The sequence below is a fragment of the Centroberyx gerrardi genome, chromosome 21, assembly GCF_048128805.1.
Source record: "Centroberyx gerrardi isolate f3 chromosome 21, fCenGer3.hap1.cur.20231027, whole genome shotgun sequence".
Lineage (NCBI taxonomy): Eukaryota > Metazoa > Chordata > Actinopteri > Beryciformes > Berycidae > Centroberyx > Centroberyx gerrardi.
Window position 1 is genome coordinate 12390181 of NC_136017.1, and position 20382 is coordinate 12410562.

The window sequence follows — 20382 nt, forward strand, 5'->3', positions numbered from 1 at the left end:
CACACACACACACACACACACACACAAGAGAAAGTGATTGTGTCAAGGTTATTTTGTCTAAAAGCACCATAGGGTACTTTGGAACTCGCATAAGTTTGATTTTCTGTACTTTCTGCTCTATCTCCTTTGATCACACACACACACACACACACACACACACACCAGCCGCTCTATCGAAGCAGCATGTGTTTGTGTGTGTTTGTGTGCAGCAAGATAGATTGAAAATAGTTGTTGTCCTGACATCTGCCTACGGCCGTACTGATCACACTAATTGTTTCAGTCTGTTAGCCAAAGATAGTGTGTGAATGAATCAATGGAGGGAGGGGTGAATGGAAGTGCTGTACATCACAGTGGAGCGGGGAGAACCTGTGAAGTGCGAGCATGTGTGTGTGAATGTGTGTGCACGCATGTGTGTGTGTGACTGTGTCGGTATGTGGGTAATTTATAAACTGATCTACAAATGCGTGTGTGTGTGTGTGTGCGTCCCCTGATGCATGTAATGTGCGCTGAGTAAGAATCAATCTATTGCAGTGTCCTCATGCATTTATATTCCCTCACTTGGCCAAAGGCTGTAAATAGAATATTCATTAATTCAATTGTCTGCTCGGAATTCAATGCTGATTGATTATCGAGATGCCTAATCACTCTCCTTCTAAGGAGCCACTGCAACTGACAGTGGATAGGAGGAGGAGGAGGAGGAGGGATGTGGTGATATTTTAAGACCGCTAGCAGCCATGTCACTGTTGGTGTATTTGAGCTCACAGATTCCTAGCTATACCTCCAATGGTGTTGAAGCAATAGGCAGGACTGGTGATGTAGTGGCACTGTAAATGAAAAGGTGGGTATGATATGATATTATACAATACAATACGATATGATATGATGCGATACAATATGATACAATACAATACGATGCTATACGATACGATATATGATACAATATACGATGCGCTACAATAGAATGCGCTATGATATACGATATACGATACGATGCGATACGATACCATACGATATATGATACGATACGCTACATACGATACGCTACATACGATACGATATACAATGCACGATACATGATACACGATACACGATACACGATACACGATACACGATACATGATACGATTCGATACAATGCACTACAATACGATACAATACGGCACTTTAGTGTCCCCTTTATTGTGGGGAAATTTGCCTTGGACTCATAGTGCTGCTGGTTCTCACACAACAAAAGAATACAAATCAACAACACAAATTATTGCCCAAACAGAGGGCATAGCATTAAAATAATAAGACATGACATCCATCCACACATCAAGACATAAACATAGAGAAATACATATATTCACTGTGGCCTAGTTGGTGATTATCATGAGGCAGACAACCACCAACATAAACTACAGCAGCTGATTTCACTGGTTAGTGCACCTTCAACCAGAGTGGGAGCGACTAATGAGTGAAACCACCTGATGTAGTGATTGGTTGGAAGGAAAACCTCTTGGTCCTACATGGCACATGACTGGATACTATGATGTATATTATGAATTTATCTCGTTAAAGGATAATACCATTGTTTTTTTTTTAAGTTTGTGCCAATCGTCTTGGTTGCCCTTCTCCTTTACATTCTTCCTGCTGATGTCTGCACACAGTCAGCATAGTTGGAAATATCAGGGCTTTTCCTCCGTTCAGAAGAAGCCATTTGCTGCCACTTATTTTAGTAAAGTATGAAAAACAACTTCCACAGACTTGGAAATTGCCAGAGCGAGATAATCCGTCACAGTCAACATGAAGCCTTAATTTGGTTTTGTCCCAGTCTGTTTTATCTTTATTTCATTGTCCCCGAGTGTGCCCAAGTTGAGTGTTTTTATATGAATTTTTGCATTATGTTACCCTCTGCTTACTGTCAATCACCTGACACCCACAGGAAGAAATGGAAGCCCCTGCCAAGAAATAATCCCTCAAAAACCTGTTGCCTTACAAACGTTATTGTCACATCCATGTCTTCTTATCTTTTTGTAGCCGGGACAGCAGTTAATTTCAAGCCAGGTTTGACGCCATAAACTTTGTGAATGAATGAAGGTTTCTCGTGCTTCAGCCTAACCCACAGGGGGACCGTTCTCAGAGCAGCAGAAGAATGTCTCTGGGCAGCTTACCCAAAGAAGGCAGTGGAGTACAGTGACAGACGCAGTCGAAACTTTAGTCCTGTAGTCTTTCAAATAAAAGTTGGAGGGAACTGAGAAGCTTTGAATGGCTGTAAATAACTTCTCATCCATTTTGCACCTTCCAGTCGGGAACCATTGTTCATGAAATGAGATCACATCAGTCGAAGCTACACAAATCTGATTGGCTGATGACAGCGAAAGGTTCAGCCATAGCCAACATTTCTTGGCTGACAAGCTTGCTGAGTGTCCCTGGTTGTTCAATTCTATGGGAAATTAATGGACTTCTAGAGACTTGTTGATCGTGCTGTAAATATAAAATGTAACACTGGCCAACTTGCCTAAGGTTGTGGAAAATGACTCCAGGCAGCTGGTTTGTGGAGTTACTTGGCATGATGACACAGAAGCACGTTTGGTGACACCGCTTGACACGACAGAAAGCAGCCAGAGCTATAGCCACACAACCAGTACGACTCATGGTTTTGGTGGACATATTTCTTTTACAAGTCGAGCTGCACTAAGACAAATTCCTATCAACTCTATTGACATGGCAGTAAAGTATTGAATCTTTTTTAAATGTAAGGAATGATGAGTCAGTGAACATGAACACGAAACTATGCTTCAGCATCATACTTTTTGTTCTGTCACAGTTTTATTCTGTTCTTTTATCCTTTTGTGCCATGCTTGGCAGCCAGCATGACCAGTCTCTGCTTTGAGAATCTACAATAGCTTTTCTAAACCTTTTGTGCAGCTGACATTGGTCAGTGTTCAGACATTTTTCCTGCTGTAAATACTAGGTTGGAGGAGAAATTTACAGGTGATGGATAAAGTCCTGCTTGAAGCTGATTAGCTTTTGCTTTACAGCGTTGGGTCAATTTCTTGCTCAAGTGAAAAATGTCAACTCAAGTTCAACACCTCTTTGACTGAAGAGTGAAGTTGCATCTACTTCGCTCTGTTTGCCTCCTTCCATTGAGTTTGCATGCATTCACACTGCCTTGAATTCTGTTTTTCTTTTCTTTTTTTGTGTGTTTGTTCTAAAAAGGGTAAGACCCATGTGAAGCCTGACATGATGACAAAAAGTGGAAGACATTCTGAGATCGGGCAAAGCATTTTGGGATAGGCAGGCAGGGTAATCTACCTCCTTGCTCCACACACACACACACACACACACACACACACACACAAACCTACCTGGCGTGACAGAGCGGACCACCACAGGTTTCTCGCTGCCAGCCACAAAGCCGAAGCCCAGGACGGGGTCTCGTCTCATCTCCACCAGGCGCGGGGCGGGGGGGACCCCATCCAGACGCACCTCCTCCAGGGAGCTGCTCTGGGACACTTGGCTGAAAAAAACACCGGAGAGGAGGGACACAGTGAGGAACAGAGCGCCAGCAAAAAGCCATTTTTCTAGATACGGAGCAACAGCCTCATTTGACTCTTTTGACTTTGTCCTTGATTCAATTACAGTTCGGGCATTTGGCTGACTCTCTTCATCCAGAGCGACCTGCAGTGAGTCAGCAGAGAGGGGTTCACTTCGACAAGACAGGTGGCTGTTAATGGACACACTGGCTGTCGCGGGGATCAAACTCGTGACCTCATGGTTAAGGGAGGGTCTCTCTAACCACCGGGCCACTTTGTCGATTCCAGCAGATTCCATTGTGCGATAATTTTGAAGAATATGATAAAAATCACATTATAATTAGATCTTAGAAACTTCATGAATGCTGGCCTAGGATTCTAGTGATAGTTCCAGTTACGTGTGTGTGTGTGTGTGTGTGTGTGTGTGTGTGTGTGTGTGTGACTTTCCCTTTAAACTAGAAATGACTCTTGACAAAACTCGTAAAACTATATACAGGAGAGCCTCAAACTTACAAGGAGACTGGAGCAGATTTCCACCCTGAGGGTTTCAATAAATGACAGAGGGCCCTTTTTCATTTTCATTTTTCATTTTGTTTTCATTGTGTTCAAGTGCCTTTGCCAATCCTTTGAGCTACATCAGATCTTGACTTAATTGAAGTTCATAGGCATCTTAAAGGTATATTAACAATTAGTCAAACGAACTAGGATCCTCTCTTTTACTTCTTTCCTTTATGGCAAATACCTGAGACTGAAGATTTTTGTTTGTGTGTGTGTGTGCATATTTTATGTTAACTGTCCATATAATTTATCGAGGGGGGGTGTAGGCAGATAAGCAGATATTTTCCCTCATAATTTCCCTAACAAGGTTGATAATTTTAATGTTTTTTTTTGCACCCTCAAATCACCACCTGCTTGCAACACATTTGGTATCAGAGCAATATCAATATTTGGCCTGCCTGTTATATACTTGACAGTTAAAAGCTATGATCCCTAAATGATTTCACCTATTAAATCCACTTCAGTCATGAAATGTAGATGAGGAGGAGACAGTTTAAATAAGGACTCTGAAGCGTTGAGATAATTGAGGCATGATTTGTAGAAAAAGGGGTTGCGAGTAGATATTGAGCAAGTGTTACATCTTGAATATTCACTGTACATATTAATCATAGCAGTGGCATTTCCCCAGTACTCAGGAAAGATCAGATTAATGGAAATGAGATGCCAAAGGAAACCTGCATCATAGATATAGATATAGAAACTAGATATCATGCATGTGACACATCAGGCCCTTAGAGATTGTTGGAAAAGTACTGATTTAGGAACGGTCAGGTCACACAATAACAAGAGGAGAAGAAGAAAGACCTTCATTTATAGAACACTTATCAAAATACAGTTACAACGTTCTTTGCACAATAAGAAGATAATCATCGTGACTCGACTTCATAATCTGTAGACTTTTACTTTCATCTAAGAGTCAAATTGGGCCCAGATCGCCGCTGCTCTTCTGAGACATTTAATGAATGCAGGACCTGGGCTTTCATTTATAAATGGCTCTTATGCATACAATTTGGTGCTAATGACCAAATCCGAGCCAAAGCGGTGATTTATGAACAGTTGATCTTAGTGCTAAAATCAGTGAGTTAACGGTGATTTATTCCAAGTTTTATGCGATCTATCAAAAGCTAAAAATGAATGTCTAAAAAAGGAATTTAGGTCAGAGGAGTGCGCAGTTTACATACAAACACACATCATTTCTGAGTTTTGAAGTCCTCAGAATTCAAACAGGTAACTTTTGCTGCCATTTGGGGACCAGCATGCCTAGCGCAGCTTTATGGTTAATTTAGGAATTTCAGCTTATTCTACTGTACTTGCTGCAAGTCACTCTGGATAAGAGCATCAGTAAAATGTAAATGTACCATATCAAACTTAACTACAGTTGAACCTTATTTCTTTTCTGAACCTCAGATGTCTGAATGCGCTCACACTCTCTCTCTCTCTCTCTCTCTCTCTCTCTCTCTCTCTCTCTCTCTCTCTCTCTCTCTCTCTCTCTCTCTCCTGTAAATGCTTTCTTGGCAGCCGCTCCTTTCTCTCTGAACATAAAGTCCAGCACAGGGTGTCTATTGTCAACTGGCCAACATCCATCCTCTTTTTCTCTCTGTCTCTGCTGTCCACACAGCAGGGCCTACATGGATTTCTCTCTCTCCTCCACACCCCACCTCCATCCCAACACACACACACACACACACACACACACACACACACACACACACACACACACACACACACACACACACTGTCTTCAATGTCTTAGCCTTCACTCCTGATATGGTGTGGGACTACATGGTTTTGCAACCCTTTCACAAATCTATCTCTCTCTTTTATTCTATCTAAAATACCATTTTCAAATGCCCCGACCTGCATGGCTTTGCCCATAGTTATATATGTAGTTACTACAATATACCTACGGCTTTGCCTAAATCTGCCCCGATGATGAAGCATGTTCCAACAATCCGGGATGCGACCTGATCTCCAACCAATCCGGATCAGTCTCCACAATCCTGCCTTCTTTTCCTCTGTGGTTCTCCCTTTTCCTCTTTCGCTTTCTCATTCCCATTCTCTCTCTCATTACTGCGTTGCTCTGTATCGTACATACGGCGCTGAAATCTCAAACTAAATCTGTCCGTAATGAAGCGTGTGCCAATCCGGGATGTGGGCTCATCTCCCCTATTAGGATCGGTGGGGTTTAATCCCCCGGGAGGGCAGACCTAGGAGCTGGGGGGGCAGGACAAAGCTGAACGCGAAAGGTCAAATGCCGGTGCTGCCACAGTAGACACGAGAGAATGAAAAACATGCAAAAACGCAGCAAAAATGACAATCTTACCAAGTCATTTAGTCTTATATGCAATCCAGGAGGGAAACTGCTTGGAATGCATAAAGGAAATGTATTTATCGCAAAAAATCGTGTTAGAAAGCTGTGGAACACGTATCACTGGCTTAATGCACACTTAATGCACACAATTCCTCTTCCTCAGGCGGCAGGAAGAGTAGACTTGAAACGTGTTGCCAAGTGTGCATTAAGGCAGTGATAAGTGTTCCACAGCTTTCTAACACAATTTTTTGCAATATTAAGCTGGAATAAATACATTTGCTTACTTTCTGCATTACAAATGGTTTCCAATTATTTTTCCAAAAGTACAATTATCTTGCCCCATTTTTTCACTTGTTTTAAGAAAGATGCAATTTCAATACTAGTTTAAAGTGGTAATCTGCAAGTTTTTTTTAAAGTTTTTTTTTATTTTGGCAACATCTTTGGTGCTAAGTGCTCATTGCTGTGGTGTTTCTGCACTGCTCTTCCCACAGATCACCTGTCAATCAAACAGTGTGTCCAGTACTGTGATGTCTGCTTCCTTGGATTTTTTGTTGGTGAAGTTTGAGTTCACCAACAGAAACCAACCCAGTTCTTCTATTTATTCGCTTTATCCGCTGCTGCTGCCAGAAACGTAAAACGCATCATTTTTTCCCCCTCGGGTGTTTAGAACTTTCATGAACTGGCTATAGGTTGAATCACTATTGTGCAGGTTTAAAATGTTGCAGATTATTGCTTTAAATGACTTAAGATAGATATTTTGTCAGCACACTTTAGAAAAATCTTCCCAATCTCTCTCTCTCTCTCTGTCTTTATGTTTACTTAGAGTACTTAACCACATACACACAAGCATGTGAGAGCACGAACATGCACACACTCACTGCAAAAATATCCACTTAATCTGCAGTTCAGTCTTAAACTTCTTAAAATAAGTGAAACTAAATGACACTTGATTATTCTGCCTTTTCTCACGATATTGAAACTTGTTCCTAGAATGTTCCTGAAACAAGTAAACCAGTACTGGAAACGAGAAAAGTTAGCTCACTCCAGGCAGAAATTTCCGCTTGTTTTAAGAAAAATATGATTTTAAGACTGAACATATGACTAAACAACCTGTAAAGATGGTCATTTTTTACACTACTCACGCACACACTTACACAAACACTCACACACACACATGCAGTCTCATTACACACACATCTCAGAGATCTCAAACGTGACATACACTGAATGTACAAAATATTAGGAACATCTTCCTGATATTTAGCTGGATTCCCTATTTTACTTCATGAAAAGAGTAAGATCCCTAATATTTTGTGCATTCATTTTAATTCCCATGTTTGAATGCAGACTGTCGTATTCAGTAAAACCTGCTAGATTAAGTTAGGTGAGGTTAGGGGAACAATCTATCCAATATAGCTAAACCAATCATTCGCTTTACTCACTCCGCCTCTCTTCCCGTCTCTCTTTCCTCTCTCTGTCTCTGTCTCACTCTCCTAGAAATCCAATTGTGATGCTCTATCTGGATAACTGTGTCACCTCTTCTTAAGCCAACAGCTTTTCTCTGGGAACAAAGCCACAGAGCCAGAGCTTGTTGCCCTCGTCATGTTTGACTCCCTTCTCATGAGGAGAGGGGAGAATTTAATGGGGGGGAACAGGGAAGGAGAGGAAAGGACCTAGAAGGACGGGAAAGGAGAGGAGGAGAGGAAAGGAAAGGAAAGGAGGAGAGGAAGTGAGAGGAAAGGACAGGACAGGACAGGACAGGACAGGACAGGAGAGGAAAGGAAAGGAAAGGAAAGGATAGGACAGGACAGGAAAGGAAAGGAAAGGAAGGGAAAGGAAAGGACAGGAAAGGAAAGGAAAGGACAGGAGGAGAGGAGGTAAGGGGAAAGGAAAGGACAGGAAAGGAAAGGAAAGGACAGGAGGAGAGGAGGTAAGGGGAAAGGAAAGGACAGGAAAGGAAAGGAAAGGACAGGAGGAAAGGAGGTAAGGGGAAAGGAAAGGAAAGGACAGGGGGAGAGGAGGTGAGAGGAAAGGAAAGGAAAGGAGTAGAGGAGACAAGAGGAAAGGAGAGGAGATGACAGGGAAGGAAAGAAGAGGAATTGAGGAGACGAGATGAGAAGAAAGAAAAGGAAAAGGAAAGGAATGGAAAGGAAAGGAGGAGAGGAGATAAGAGGAAGGGAAAGGAAAGAAAAGGAAAGGAGTAGAGGAGACAAGAGGAAAGGAAAGGAAGGAAAAGGAAAGGGAAGGAAAGGAAGAGTGGAGAGCAGAGAGGTGGGGAAAACAGAAAATAATCCTAATGAGCTCAATCAACCGCTTCAATAATGTCTGGTAGAGAGAAAGAGAGAAAGAGGGAAAGGCAAGGAGAGAGGAAATGGAAACGGGGAGCTCTGCCAAAACTATTATTTTCAACAAGTCATTTAATTGAATTCAAGTCAGTCTTAAAATCTAATTTTACATCATACAAGCGAAAAAACCTGCGAGTTGGGTGAGGAAATTTGACAGCTTTCCAGTGGAGTTTCACCTATTTCAATCTTGAATCCTGGATCTATGTCATTTCAAGATACTGGCATTGGGTTCAGCAGAATTATTTAAATGAGAGAAACTGCACCAAAAATAACTCAAGCTATCCTACCACAATGTCAGATATTTGAAACTTGTTTTTGAGGTAAAAAAAAAAAAAAAAAAGATTTCAAGACTTGAATACGAGATTAAATGAATATTTTTTTTATAGCGAGAATAAAGAGGATTGAGGAGAGAGAGACATTAAAGGTGGGTTGGGAAGGTGGAAGACTTATGTGGTGTGTGTGTGTGTGTGTGTGTGTGCTGGCAAGCCATAAACCCTCTCTTGAGAAGCCGGGTTTCCCCAAAAGCACGTTACAAAGCTTTTGGGAACTCCATTAAAAACCTATTTCCGAAGTACAGTGCTTCGCCGCTTAAGCAGCAGCTGGCATATCACAATATAACGTGCTGCGCTTGTCCGCCGAAGCCAAGAGAATCAGCGTTTTGAAAGCAGAGACCAAGGGAATTGGTGTCAAGGAGGCGAGCGGGAGGGCGAAAAGGAGAGCAGGGGATAGAGGAGAAGAGAAAATAGGAGGGGATGATGGAGGAGGAGAAGAGAGGGGGCATATAGGAGTGAGGAGAGGAGAGCGGGGAGAAAAGATGGAAAACGATTGGCAAACATGGAGAGGGAGAAGAGGTCGCAAGAGGAGATGCAGCGAGGAGAAAGGAGGGGAAAAAAGAAGGGAGGAAGCGTAGAGGCTAGGAGAGGAGGAGAACGGGAAGGAGGGGAAGACAGGAGAGTAGAGGAGGGGAGAGGAGGAGAGGAGAGAGAAGGAAGGGAAAGCAGAAATTGAGAATATAGAGGAGAAAAGAGGAAAAGAGAGAGGGAGAGCAGATGAGAAGAGGCAAGGAGGGTGGAAAGGAAGGGGGAGAGGAGGAGCGGGGAAAAGAGAGAATCTGTAAAAGTGGAGAGGAAAGGATGAGTGAATGTAAGAATGGGGAATGAGATAGATAGCAGGGGAGGAGAGTGGTGGAAATGAGAGAGAAAGGTGGTGGAGAGAGGAGGAGAATACAAATAAGGAGAGTAGGAAACAAGAGGAGGAGAGGTAACATAAATGCGTCCATTTGCAGAAATCAGTTATTGGACACGCCCCAATCCGATGTGCTTCTTCCCGCTTTCCTACACAATTTGGATGACGAATTTCACAGTCAGTCCGCAGTATGTAAACAGCTTCATCAATGCATATGCCAATTTTTGCAACAAACAACATATTAGGATGCACAAAGTTCACTGGATGCTCTGCTTATCGAAATCATACACACATCCGCCATTCGGAGATACGGCTAATTCTGTTTTCCCGGCTCCTGAGCCTTGGATCGGCACTCCAGCACCGCATCCCCGTCTTGTCAACAGCTAGTCATGGAAGACAGGGGAAGTGATGCCAGGAAAAAAGGCCAAAACAATAACAGGCATCGCGCATTAGCAGCGACCGGAGCTCGGCCGGGGCGTTTCGATAATGGACATCAGAGGTTTTATGTGCCGCATTGTTAATCAACCACCACACACAAAAACAAGTAGGTGACATAAACGAACAGATACGTGGTTTTAGAAGCACTTTGATATTGATAATGAGCGGGTGTGCTTGTGGTGATGCTGGCAAAACTGATGGGCTTACTGGAAAGACTGCGTTCAGTAATGGTTCGTGACTTTATACGGGGAAGAGAAGACAGATGAAGAGCAGAGGGGAGGCGAGGAGGAGGAGGAGGATCAGTATTCCGGTGCAATCCGCTGCTGATACAGCGGGTGAGCATATGTGACGTGGTGGGAATGAACACACCATACAGAGTGGGAATGGCTCTTGAAAACACTATGCTGATGTATGGAAGGTTTTCTGGTGACATCACACACATGGAAGTCCTTCTCCACTGGACTGTCCTGACTGAAAGATTTGCGACACCTCTATGGGAACTGTAGCTGTGTGATTGTGCATGCTGGTGCATACACATACCGACATTTAAGTGCATGCCAAGTGTGTGATCGTACGTACTTGGTGAGGTAGTCCCGTGGCTCCCTGGCGGTGTTCATGCTGTCCCAGCTGTAGGGGGGGCCCTGTAAACCCCCCCAGGAGCCTGGGCCGGGGGGCGGCCAGCCCGACGCTTTGTTCTTATGGCTGAAACACAAAGAAAGGAAAACGTAAGCTTTTGATCATTATCATACCAAGAGGTTCGTGTTTTGTCAGTCCACTGCAAAATAAATGTCCATCATAAAAAAGTCATTTAGTCTGAAATTCAGTCTCAAATACGATTTTTCTTAAAACAAGAAAAAAAAGTCTCAATGGGGTGAAACATTTCCACTTATGTCCAATGCAGTTTTATTTTTTGTATGAATATTCGAGAAACAAGGGTCAATATAGCTTGAATTAAGAAGAATAAGGCAGGTAAGACAAATCATTAGTATCTGCTACAGGAAAGGCAAGAAGATAAATTGAGGAGACAAGAAGAAAGGAAAGGAAAGGAAAGGAAATGAGACGAAAGGAAAGGAAATGAGACGAGGGGAAAGGAAAGGAAACAAGCTGATTTTAAGACTCAACACTAGATCAAATGGCTAGTTAAGATGGATATTTTTTGCAGTGTGGACGTAATTGCAGCAAGGCTTGAGATTGATTAGAAGGTACTGTATATATGCCAGATGAGTGACTACAGGTCGAGATCATAATTCACAGATAAAGACCACAGTATCCGTATCTACTTATTTCAAGAGCTGAAAAATTTAAGAAAGAACCAAAGATGAATTCTCTTTTTCCTTTCTGACTAATGACACTCAAGAGAACCACTGTACAGCTATGGATAGGTCCTTCTCAGTCCAATTAGTGTGCCTTCTTGTCTCTCGGTGTGTGGCCTGCAGTGCTGCAGTGTGAGATAGCGCTGCTTAGCGCAATCGACCACAGTCAAATAATGGCTCGCCAGCTCGGCAGATAGGCAATCAATGGCTGTATGCTCTGCAAAAACGTACGAGCGCGGGGAGGAAAAACCACTGATGTGACAGCTGATTGGCTTATTGCAGATTACGTTAACAATGTCATTGAGGATTTCAGGAGAGCGGGGATAGAGAGAGAGAGAGACAGAGAGGAGAAACACAAAGACCAGACAGAGTGCCTCCAATGCGCCACTTGAAAGCAATGTGCATTATGCAAAAAGAAAAAAAAAAAATCATCTCCTAGTCAATGAGAATTGAGCATATCATCATCGCATTGCTATAACTTTGTTTAAGTGAATCGCCCTCCTCTGTAATGAACCATATCGCTGACATTCAGCCTCCAACCTTGTGAATCAACCATCCACATCGCGAGAGGCGAGGCTGAGTTATGCTGCCGAAGCCGAGCCTCTCTGGTCTCGCTCTGAAATATGCTGGAGTGGGCTAGTGCATGCTCTGTTTGAGTAATCGTGCGCAGGTCATAAAGCACGCATCCCATAATTCTCCACAGGAATAATCAGGAATATAAAACGTATCATCAAGGCAGAGAAATACCACTCACTTGAAGCATCCAAATATGTTATTCTCATGTTTGATTTGTACTGGAGAACATTTACTACTTTCTCTCAGTCATAAACCATACAGAAGAGCTTACTCTGCTGACCTCAAATCTGTGATAGCACACTGATATACAGCTACAACAACAATGAATGAGGAAAGATAAAAAAAAGGGGTGACTAACAATATTTTCTGGGGAAAAAGGGACATTTTACATTCTTGGTAAACACCATTAATAGTATTTCAGTGCAAAAAATCACACTAATATTCTATGAGACAGCATAGTTAGACGTCCAATGGTGATGTCCTATGCTGTACATCACTAAGGTCTGAATTTAAGCTCTCTAGCTTTGCAAAAGAGTTCAAAATTACAGATGGGGTTGTCATCAGTCATATGAATAGCAAATTCTTAATATACAAATTCTTAAAATAGGCAATAGTCCATTGTAAATGCATACTAGATAAGGACGTCATCACTGTAACAATCCAATGGATCCATTCCCATATTGTGTCGTCGATGGGTTGTATACATCAGTCAGTCATCTCATAGCTTGTGGAGTGTGAAAAAGTAAAATTGTCCTCATATGATTCAATGAAAAAAGATTAGAACATCAGCGCAGGCTTCACTAGAACCTACAGTATAATCATTACCACAGTGTGGCAATATAGTGTGTTGAAGCTGCTTAGTCAGCTGTCATTGTGAAAAACAAAAAAATGAGCCCTTGAATAAAATAGACACATGTTGTGGTTATGTCTATCAAAATGGTCGCTGTTGATCGATCCAGTCATCGTTGCATTTTAAAGAGTAAGTGTAACACTGATCCAATGCCTCAATGTGCTCCAATCAATCCATCCAGACTGTATAGATCTTTACCATCAAGTTGTCATGGAGATGACAGCCAGTAAGCCTTTTTCCAATTAACACAAGAAAATATGAATTATTGTAACATCTCAAGAAATGTTACATCTCCACTCTGTGACACAGCTAGCTTCCATCCATGCAAACTCTTTAGATACTTAGACACCCTTGTTTCTCAGTGTAAAAGAAAAACAGCTGGTATTTAAATCATCCATAGAAACAATAGATCCATAGATCCATTTCAACATGTTGATGGCTTTAACTCATCCAGATTCTGTTGCAATCCACTGATTTTAGACAGACAATCCTGCTTCTCATGAGCTTTAGTCGTCCGAAGGATAAAATAGATCCACTGCCACTTCAAAATCCCAATCAGAGTCGTAGAGAAAATGCACAGGAATTCGTACGTTGTGGCGTTAGCGGCTGTCCAGAGTGTGCAGACGTCCAGCGTTCAGACAGACACTCATCTGTTTGTCATTGTGCTGCTGCTGAGAGCAGCTTTGGTCCGAACTGAACTAAACTGCCGTGGCCTCGCCTCCTTCATCCCATAATCCCCCTCATCACAGAGAAAACAAATCCACGCCGTGTGTGTTTGTGTGTGTGTTTGTGTGTGTGTGGGAGAGAGAGAGAGAGAATGATAGGGAGAGAGAGGGTGTGTGTGTGTGTGTGCATGTATGTATGAGTGTGTGCTGTGTGTGTGTGTGCGCAGAGTAAGAGGATTTTCAGAGAGCGACAACGTGTATGGAAACACCACTCCATCCCCGAGCTGCAGCCTCACAGCTGGGAGGAGAAAGAGAAACTGCTCCTTAAAGTTAACCTGGATAGGATCTATAATATATCGCCATTCAATTAACTGTGTTACACTGCCAAAAATTTACATTTTCTAGAAACAAGTGCCAAAATATTGAAACAAGGCAGGATAAAACAGATGATTGCACTAACGACAAGAAAATGACACTTAATTTGAGAAAATTCCTAAAACAATCTGATTTGCATTAGAGACAAGTGCAATTATCTGGTCCGATTCGCACATTTTTTCACTTGTTTAAAGAAAAATAAGACTTTAAGACCCATTACTATACTAAATGACATGTTAAGATGGATGTTCTCTGCAGTGTGATGGCCCCTTCCTTCCAAGCTGCTTTCTATCAGCATTATCTCCCTTTACTTTTCAGTGTTCGTGGGGATTCGAGCTCAAGTGCTCTCAAATTGGACTAAATGAGAGCACAAAGCAGATCATTTCTTCACACCCAATCCATCACAGCTAATTTTACAGCGGCGTGTTCATGGCGGAAACCCTACAGGCAGCATCTTGAAAAAGCCATCCTCCGTTCTCATGGGTTTGACTGGGCTGGTTCAGGCTTCTAGCTTGTCTTGTTCTTTTTTTTCTTCAGTATTTTCTTGCTATTTTATATAATAGGAAAGCAGATGGTGACTGACTCAGTAGGATCTCTGTGCAGAAAGTTACAATCATACACAGATCACAACACAGAAAGCGCAGTAGCTAGAAATGTGACCCCTGACTTCACACTGGATTCATGCATTAAAATGAAGGCAGTGTGCTTGATGAACTATGCAACACAGTTTTTGCCCCAGCTGATACGGCACAAACTCATGCTCATGCTGTGTTGACACAATGCTCCTTCCCCCTGTTTCCCTCCTGTTTGATGCTTTTCCCTTTAAAAATCTCAGGAATCCAAATATATGCATTCAAAAGAGGGCTGCGGGCGGGCTTTGTTCTCGAGGGCGCCTTTGCTGAAAAGGCCACTGTATTGACTTCAAAAAGTACTTTTTCTTTCAAAATGATCAATTCATCCTCCTTTGAAAAAAAAACCTTTACCTCCAGGGATCAATTTCTCTTAGTCATTTCTACTACTGAGCAGAAAGTGAACTCAGAAAAGTAGAGAAAAAGTAGTAACACAAACTCAATCAACTTCTCGTTGTTTCTTTGACAAAATGTAGCGGAAATACGCATTTTCCGGTGGAAAGAAAGAGCATGATTAAATGCAAAATGCCAAATGATGCTTTCACATTTTGTAGTTTGCATGACGTACAAAACTACACCTCAAACACAGCATCAAACTGGCACTTAGTATGAAATGTGACATCCATAAAAACCCAATACGTTAGCCTAGAGACATGCCAAACCACTTAAAAGCTAACTGATGATCACAGCAACTTATTGTCTTTTTAATGTCTGCAACTTCAGTATTTTATACATTTTCTGACAAGTTGACAGTAGAGAGAGAGAGACAGAGAGTTTGCAACAACAGAAAGACGCAGAATTTAAAGTCATGCAGGTGTGGTTAAATTAGCAGACAAAACACCAAGACTCCCTGTTTGTTGGGTTTGTTATTTAGTTTTGGATAGGCCACCAGACAGTACGTTTTGTTGTATTTCAGTGTTTTTGACTAAATTAGAATGCCGATACTTGTTTCCCCTGTAACACTTCCCCAGCCAGATTGATCTGTCATGGCCGGTCCTTCATAGCCTGCCATTACAGACATCGATTCCCTCATTCTTTTCATTAGGTTGCTGAAAACACTAAGAGCAAAGATTGGCTCGCGGCGATGCGCTGCACGATGGGCCTCAGCCTTCTGCATCAGCTCCGTCAGTGTGTGAGGGAAAATGAGTTAGAGAGTGAGAGACAGACAGAATGACAGGAAGACAGTTTGTGTACATCAGGCATCATAACTAAAACAAGGCGGTGAAATCATTGTCACTCTTCATAGTTCACCCAGTTACTGACACATACTGTATAACACACTAACCACACACATCTACAGGCTCTAAATATATCATTTATTCTCCATATGTGTAATACATTTGGCTGCAATAATGATGTGTTTGCTGTCATTGTAAACAAATATTACTTGTTTTTTGTTGGCCATTGTTCAGTGTTAAAGCTGTAGGCTACGAGAAGCAAGTCTGATTTAGAGATCAGAGGAGTGCTGTCCATGGTAGACACACAACTCTCCCAAACCACTTTTCTATTTCTTTCTTTCCCTTTTCCTGGTTGGTTGTAGCGTTGGGACTAAACAATTATTACTGAGGAGACCAGGTGCGCATTGGAGCGATGGATTGCCAGGACTTGAATCCTATTTGTGCAGTCAACTGCAGTCTGGACTGAACCCAGAAGTCTGCGACCTGCTAGTCTACTCGCTTATTGTGGACCAATGATGTTTTCACTGTTGACACTTAAATGTTAGGGAGTGAGCAAAGCCCTGGACATCCCATGAATAGTTTGCTTCATGTTACAGTGACTGTTTGTGGTATGGGTGGAGCAGTGGCTTTCTCTTATATTGATTTTGTTTATAAGCTAGTAAGATTACAGTGGCTTTCACAAAAGCCATCGGCAGTAGTTACATGTCCAATGACAAACATAGAGTATTAGTCATTTTAGTTTGGTCTAGGGACCTGAGTTGTAGGTAAGGGGACCCTAGTTTGGGTCCCAACCCCAAGGTTGGAAACCCTGTGCCAGTCTCTTGCTGAGTGCCACTTCAAAGAGAAATCAGGAGCAGAGGGGGTGTGGAGGTCAGTGGCATATTTTTACTCTGACCTTTATTCACACACATTTTAAATGTGTAATTTGAATCAACTGAATTAAATTATAATCAAAACAAGATTAAGATATTGCAGAGGTTCAGCATGGTTTAAGGGCATTTAAAGCAAATCTCTGCCAAAGGCCGGCTACCTATTACTGCTGAGACAGAAAATAATTTTGTTTGGCCTTTTTGCTTTGTTAAGGCCACACACACACACACACACACACACACACACACACACACTTGCACGCACGCACGCACACACTAAATCTGCTAAACCCCCTCAAGATCTTTATCCAGACTGAATTTGCACAAAAGGCGAAGAGCTTTCCCAAGATACTTTAGCCTACATTATGACAATGCTTAAAACAGCCAGTAGCGTAACCCCCCCCCCCCCCCCCCCCCCGCCTTAGTCTCCTTGCCAACTCTCGCCCCTTTACACTCTAAAGAACAACTAGGCTAATTCACCCTCAACCACAAATCTATGGAATCTTTTTTATTTTTGCAAGCTCAGCTGCTGAGTGTCCTGCATACTGGTGGTGCTGGGAACAGATAACCCCTCTCAGGATGTGAGGACATGCAGGTTAAGTGCTGGGTGGAGCCATTCCAAATTCCAGTTTGAAATACACAGATAAAATGTAAATCAGGGTTTGGGTCAATTCCCTCTCAATTCGCTCACTTCAAAATGAGAACTGAAACTACAGTTTGTAGTAAAGTCTTCATTCTCAATTATTTCTTTATAGAATGATATGAGGACTTTTGATGGAAAAAATTATTTTTGAGTGTTAAAGAAAATCCACATCCAGAATTGATTAGAAATTAAATGATTTCAGTGCCAAACCTAATGTAAATGTGCATTTTTTTTGGCTTACTTGTTCTGATCTCTACCATAAAGGCTATATTATTCATAGGTATTCCACCTTTAGGCACATCACATGGCACAAAGTAGGCTGTGCATGCAAAGAGCCTGCTATTTACTTAATGTGATTTCCCACTACTAGACATGCAAAGATAAACCAAAAGCTCTTCATGTAAAAGTCCACAATTTGCCTAAAGTGATTCTTAGCATGCATGTTTCAGGAATGCATCCTCCTTCAAACTCAGCCAGAAGCTCCATTAAAAAGAAAAAGACTATTCCCAATGTGAGCTAAGCGAACATGAAGTTTAAACTCTGCAGTTAGAATAATGGAAGTGGAATAAAGTTGTGTATTACTTTCCTGTTTTGTGCCTTAAAACAATATCCCATTGTGCCATAAAGTGTATACAGTGAATTTCCCACAAAATCCAACCCATTGGCACACAATGTAAAATGCATGCAGAGGCTGACAATCTTTTCTGTGATGGTATCATTTGTTTATGCTAATAGTAATGTCTCAAATTAATGTAGTAACGATTTATTGATGTTTAAATGCTACATCTGCTGTAGCACCTTTAAGGATGTTTGTACAGTAGATGTATGTTAGATACAGCTCAATTTGACTGGATTTGCGCTGTTGTCAGTACTATAGGATTGTTCAATTGAGCATTGATCTGTCACTAGAAATGTCCTAATTGACCCACTAATGAAGTTCCACAGCTACAATCATTGTGCTCATTACTGTTCCTAGTTAACACACTGTTAGCTCCTAGCAAGACAACTCAAGCCATCGCCTGACCTTCCTTCCCTCCAATCCACATCCTCTCACCTCCCTCTCTGCTGCTTTCTCTTTTTTTCCCTCTATTTCTCTCTCTCGCTCTCTCTCTCGCTCTCTCTCTCTCTCCATGGCTTTGTGCTGTTCATAAATGAAACATCGGCGCATGTTGTTAAAAGTTGCCCTGGAAGTGCTCTCACTTTATATAGCTTTACTATCTCAAGACAACATGCTTTGGCTCTCAGTGCATTTAACATGCACACACACACACACACACACACACACACACACACACACACACACACACACACACACACACACACACACGCGCGCACACACACAGTTTCATTTTAATGTAACCCACTGAACAAGGAGCTCCATTCTGCATGCTCTCTGAACATCTTGCCTAGTGAAGATGTTTGCTAAACAAGCGATGTGGAATAGATAACCATAAAAAAAACCCGCAAGACTTGTGAAGTGTTTCCAGCAGACGCTTTGCAAACACTTCACAATGAAGAGCCAGAAAAATAATTGAATGCAATGAAAAAAAAATGTTATCCTTTCATCCATCCATCTGAAACTGAGGAACTGACACATTTAGCATTTAAAGACCACATTCAGCTTTCCTCTCACTACAACCTTTCGTAGCAGTGAGTCTTCAGGACCTTGGACAGTTCAACAGGAGCTCAGCAAAGGGAGGAAGGTTTTACGTGAAGAGCAATTCAAACAACAGTCAGTCATTCGTAAAGCCATACAGGTTACAAGCATACAAGGTCCTGATGAAAAACTGAAAAACGAATGAAATTCTATAGAAAGTGTGCTCCAACATGCCATATATCTCTTTTGGGGAAAACATATTATCTGAAGTTGGTCAGTCAATATCTCTATTATACAGAATCTAGTCAGTAAAAGTGTTTGTCAATCAAGGACCTAATAAGTGATTAGCATGTTGATTTTTGTGTCGTCATTTCATGAGAAGAGGTCATTTTCTTTCAAATGGTGTATATTTCATTTTGATGTATTGCACTTTATGTTTTCAATGCTCCTACAGTATACTGTCAGTGCCATTGCACTCAGAGTTTTTACCCTCTCCTCTTGCATCTGGTTCAGGCTGCCAAGACCCGACCAACAAATGCAATAAATTGTTTTTTTTACCATTTGCTATCACACTGCTAAATCCATAGTCTATCAGCATTAACTGCAGAAGTAGTCAGGCACTTGAATGTAGACTGCGATTCTGTTCTTTTATAGCTGCAGGTAAATGTTGCATTCGTCTTATTGCACTGTGCTGCATTGTGTGCTACAGTCTTTCCGCTGCAAATGAAGTGTCCTCCAGGATCATAATAAAGACCGAACTGTACTTGCGCTGATTAGTGGGATTTGGCTCTTCGTACACTCAAGAGATGAAACTCTCCGCTCCGTACAAACACTGGATCTATAAAATCCGGGCTTGATGATGTGGAGCCCGGCCAACAGCGTGTGAGATGATGGAAGCAATTAAAAGCTCGCCATACAAAGCGACTCCTTAAGGAGAAATTTAAAAAAAAGTAGGATAAACAGTTATTTCATTGTGGCTTTCATTCAGTCCCGCCATCTGTAATTGCGCTCAGTCCACTTCAGGACCACGGACAGCTCTCTGCCTGTATGCATGAATGTGAATGCGGATTTTCAGTGTCAGTGTGGTGCAAAGGGGTGAGGATGATGTATGAACTGTCTGCCCACACACACACATGCACATACATGACACACACAAACACAAAGACGCGTCAGGGTTATGGCATTAACTATGCTGCCAGGTCCATCAATCACAGCTGTCCAGCCTGATTGAACCTCAGGCCGCCGCTCCCTTATTTCACAGCAAATCTCCCACTGTCGCTGCGGCCAACACATCATCAGTATTACCTCAGATATACATTACACCGGTCTTTGT

General features: G+C 42.0%; 1 protein-coding gene across 1 annotated transcript in view; it reads right to left on the reverse strand.

Moving 5' to 3' along the window:
* LOC139916841 (FERM and PDZ domain-containing protein 4-like) overlaps nucleotides 1-12229 on the reverse strand; it is a 30810-nt gene extending 18581 nt beyond the window's left edge. The window contains exons 1-3 of the mRNA XM_071905852.2: nucleotides 12208-12229; nucleotides 10934-11084; nucleotides 3350-3501 (exon numbers count right to left, since the gene is read on the reverse strand). Of these exons, the coding sequence (XP_071761953.2) occupies nucleotides 3350-3501; nucleotides 10934-11084; nucleotides 12208-12229 (325 nt within the window). The remainder of the gene's footprint in view (nucleotides 1-3349; nucleotides 3502-10933; nucleotides 11085-12207) is intronic.
* Between the last annotated feature and the right edge of the window lie 8153 nt (nucleotides 12230-20382).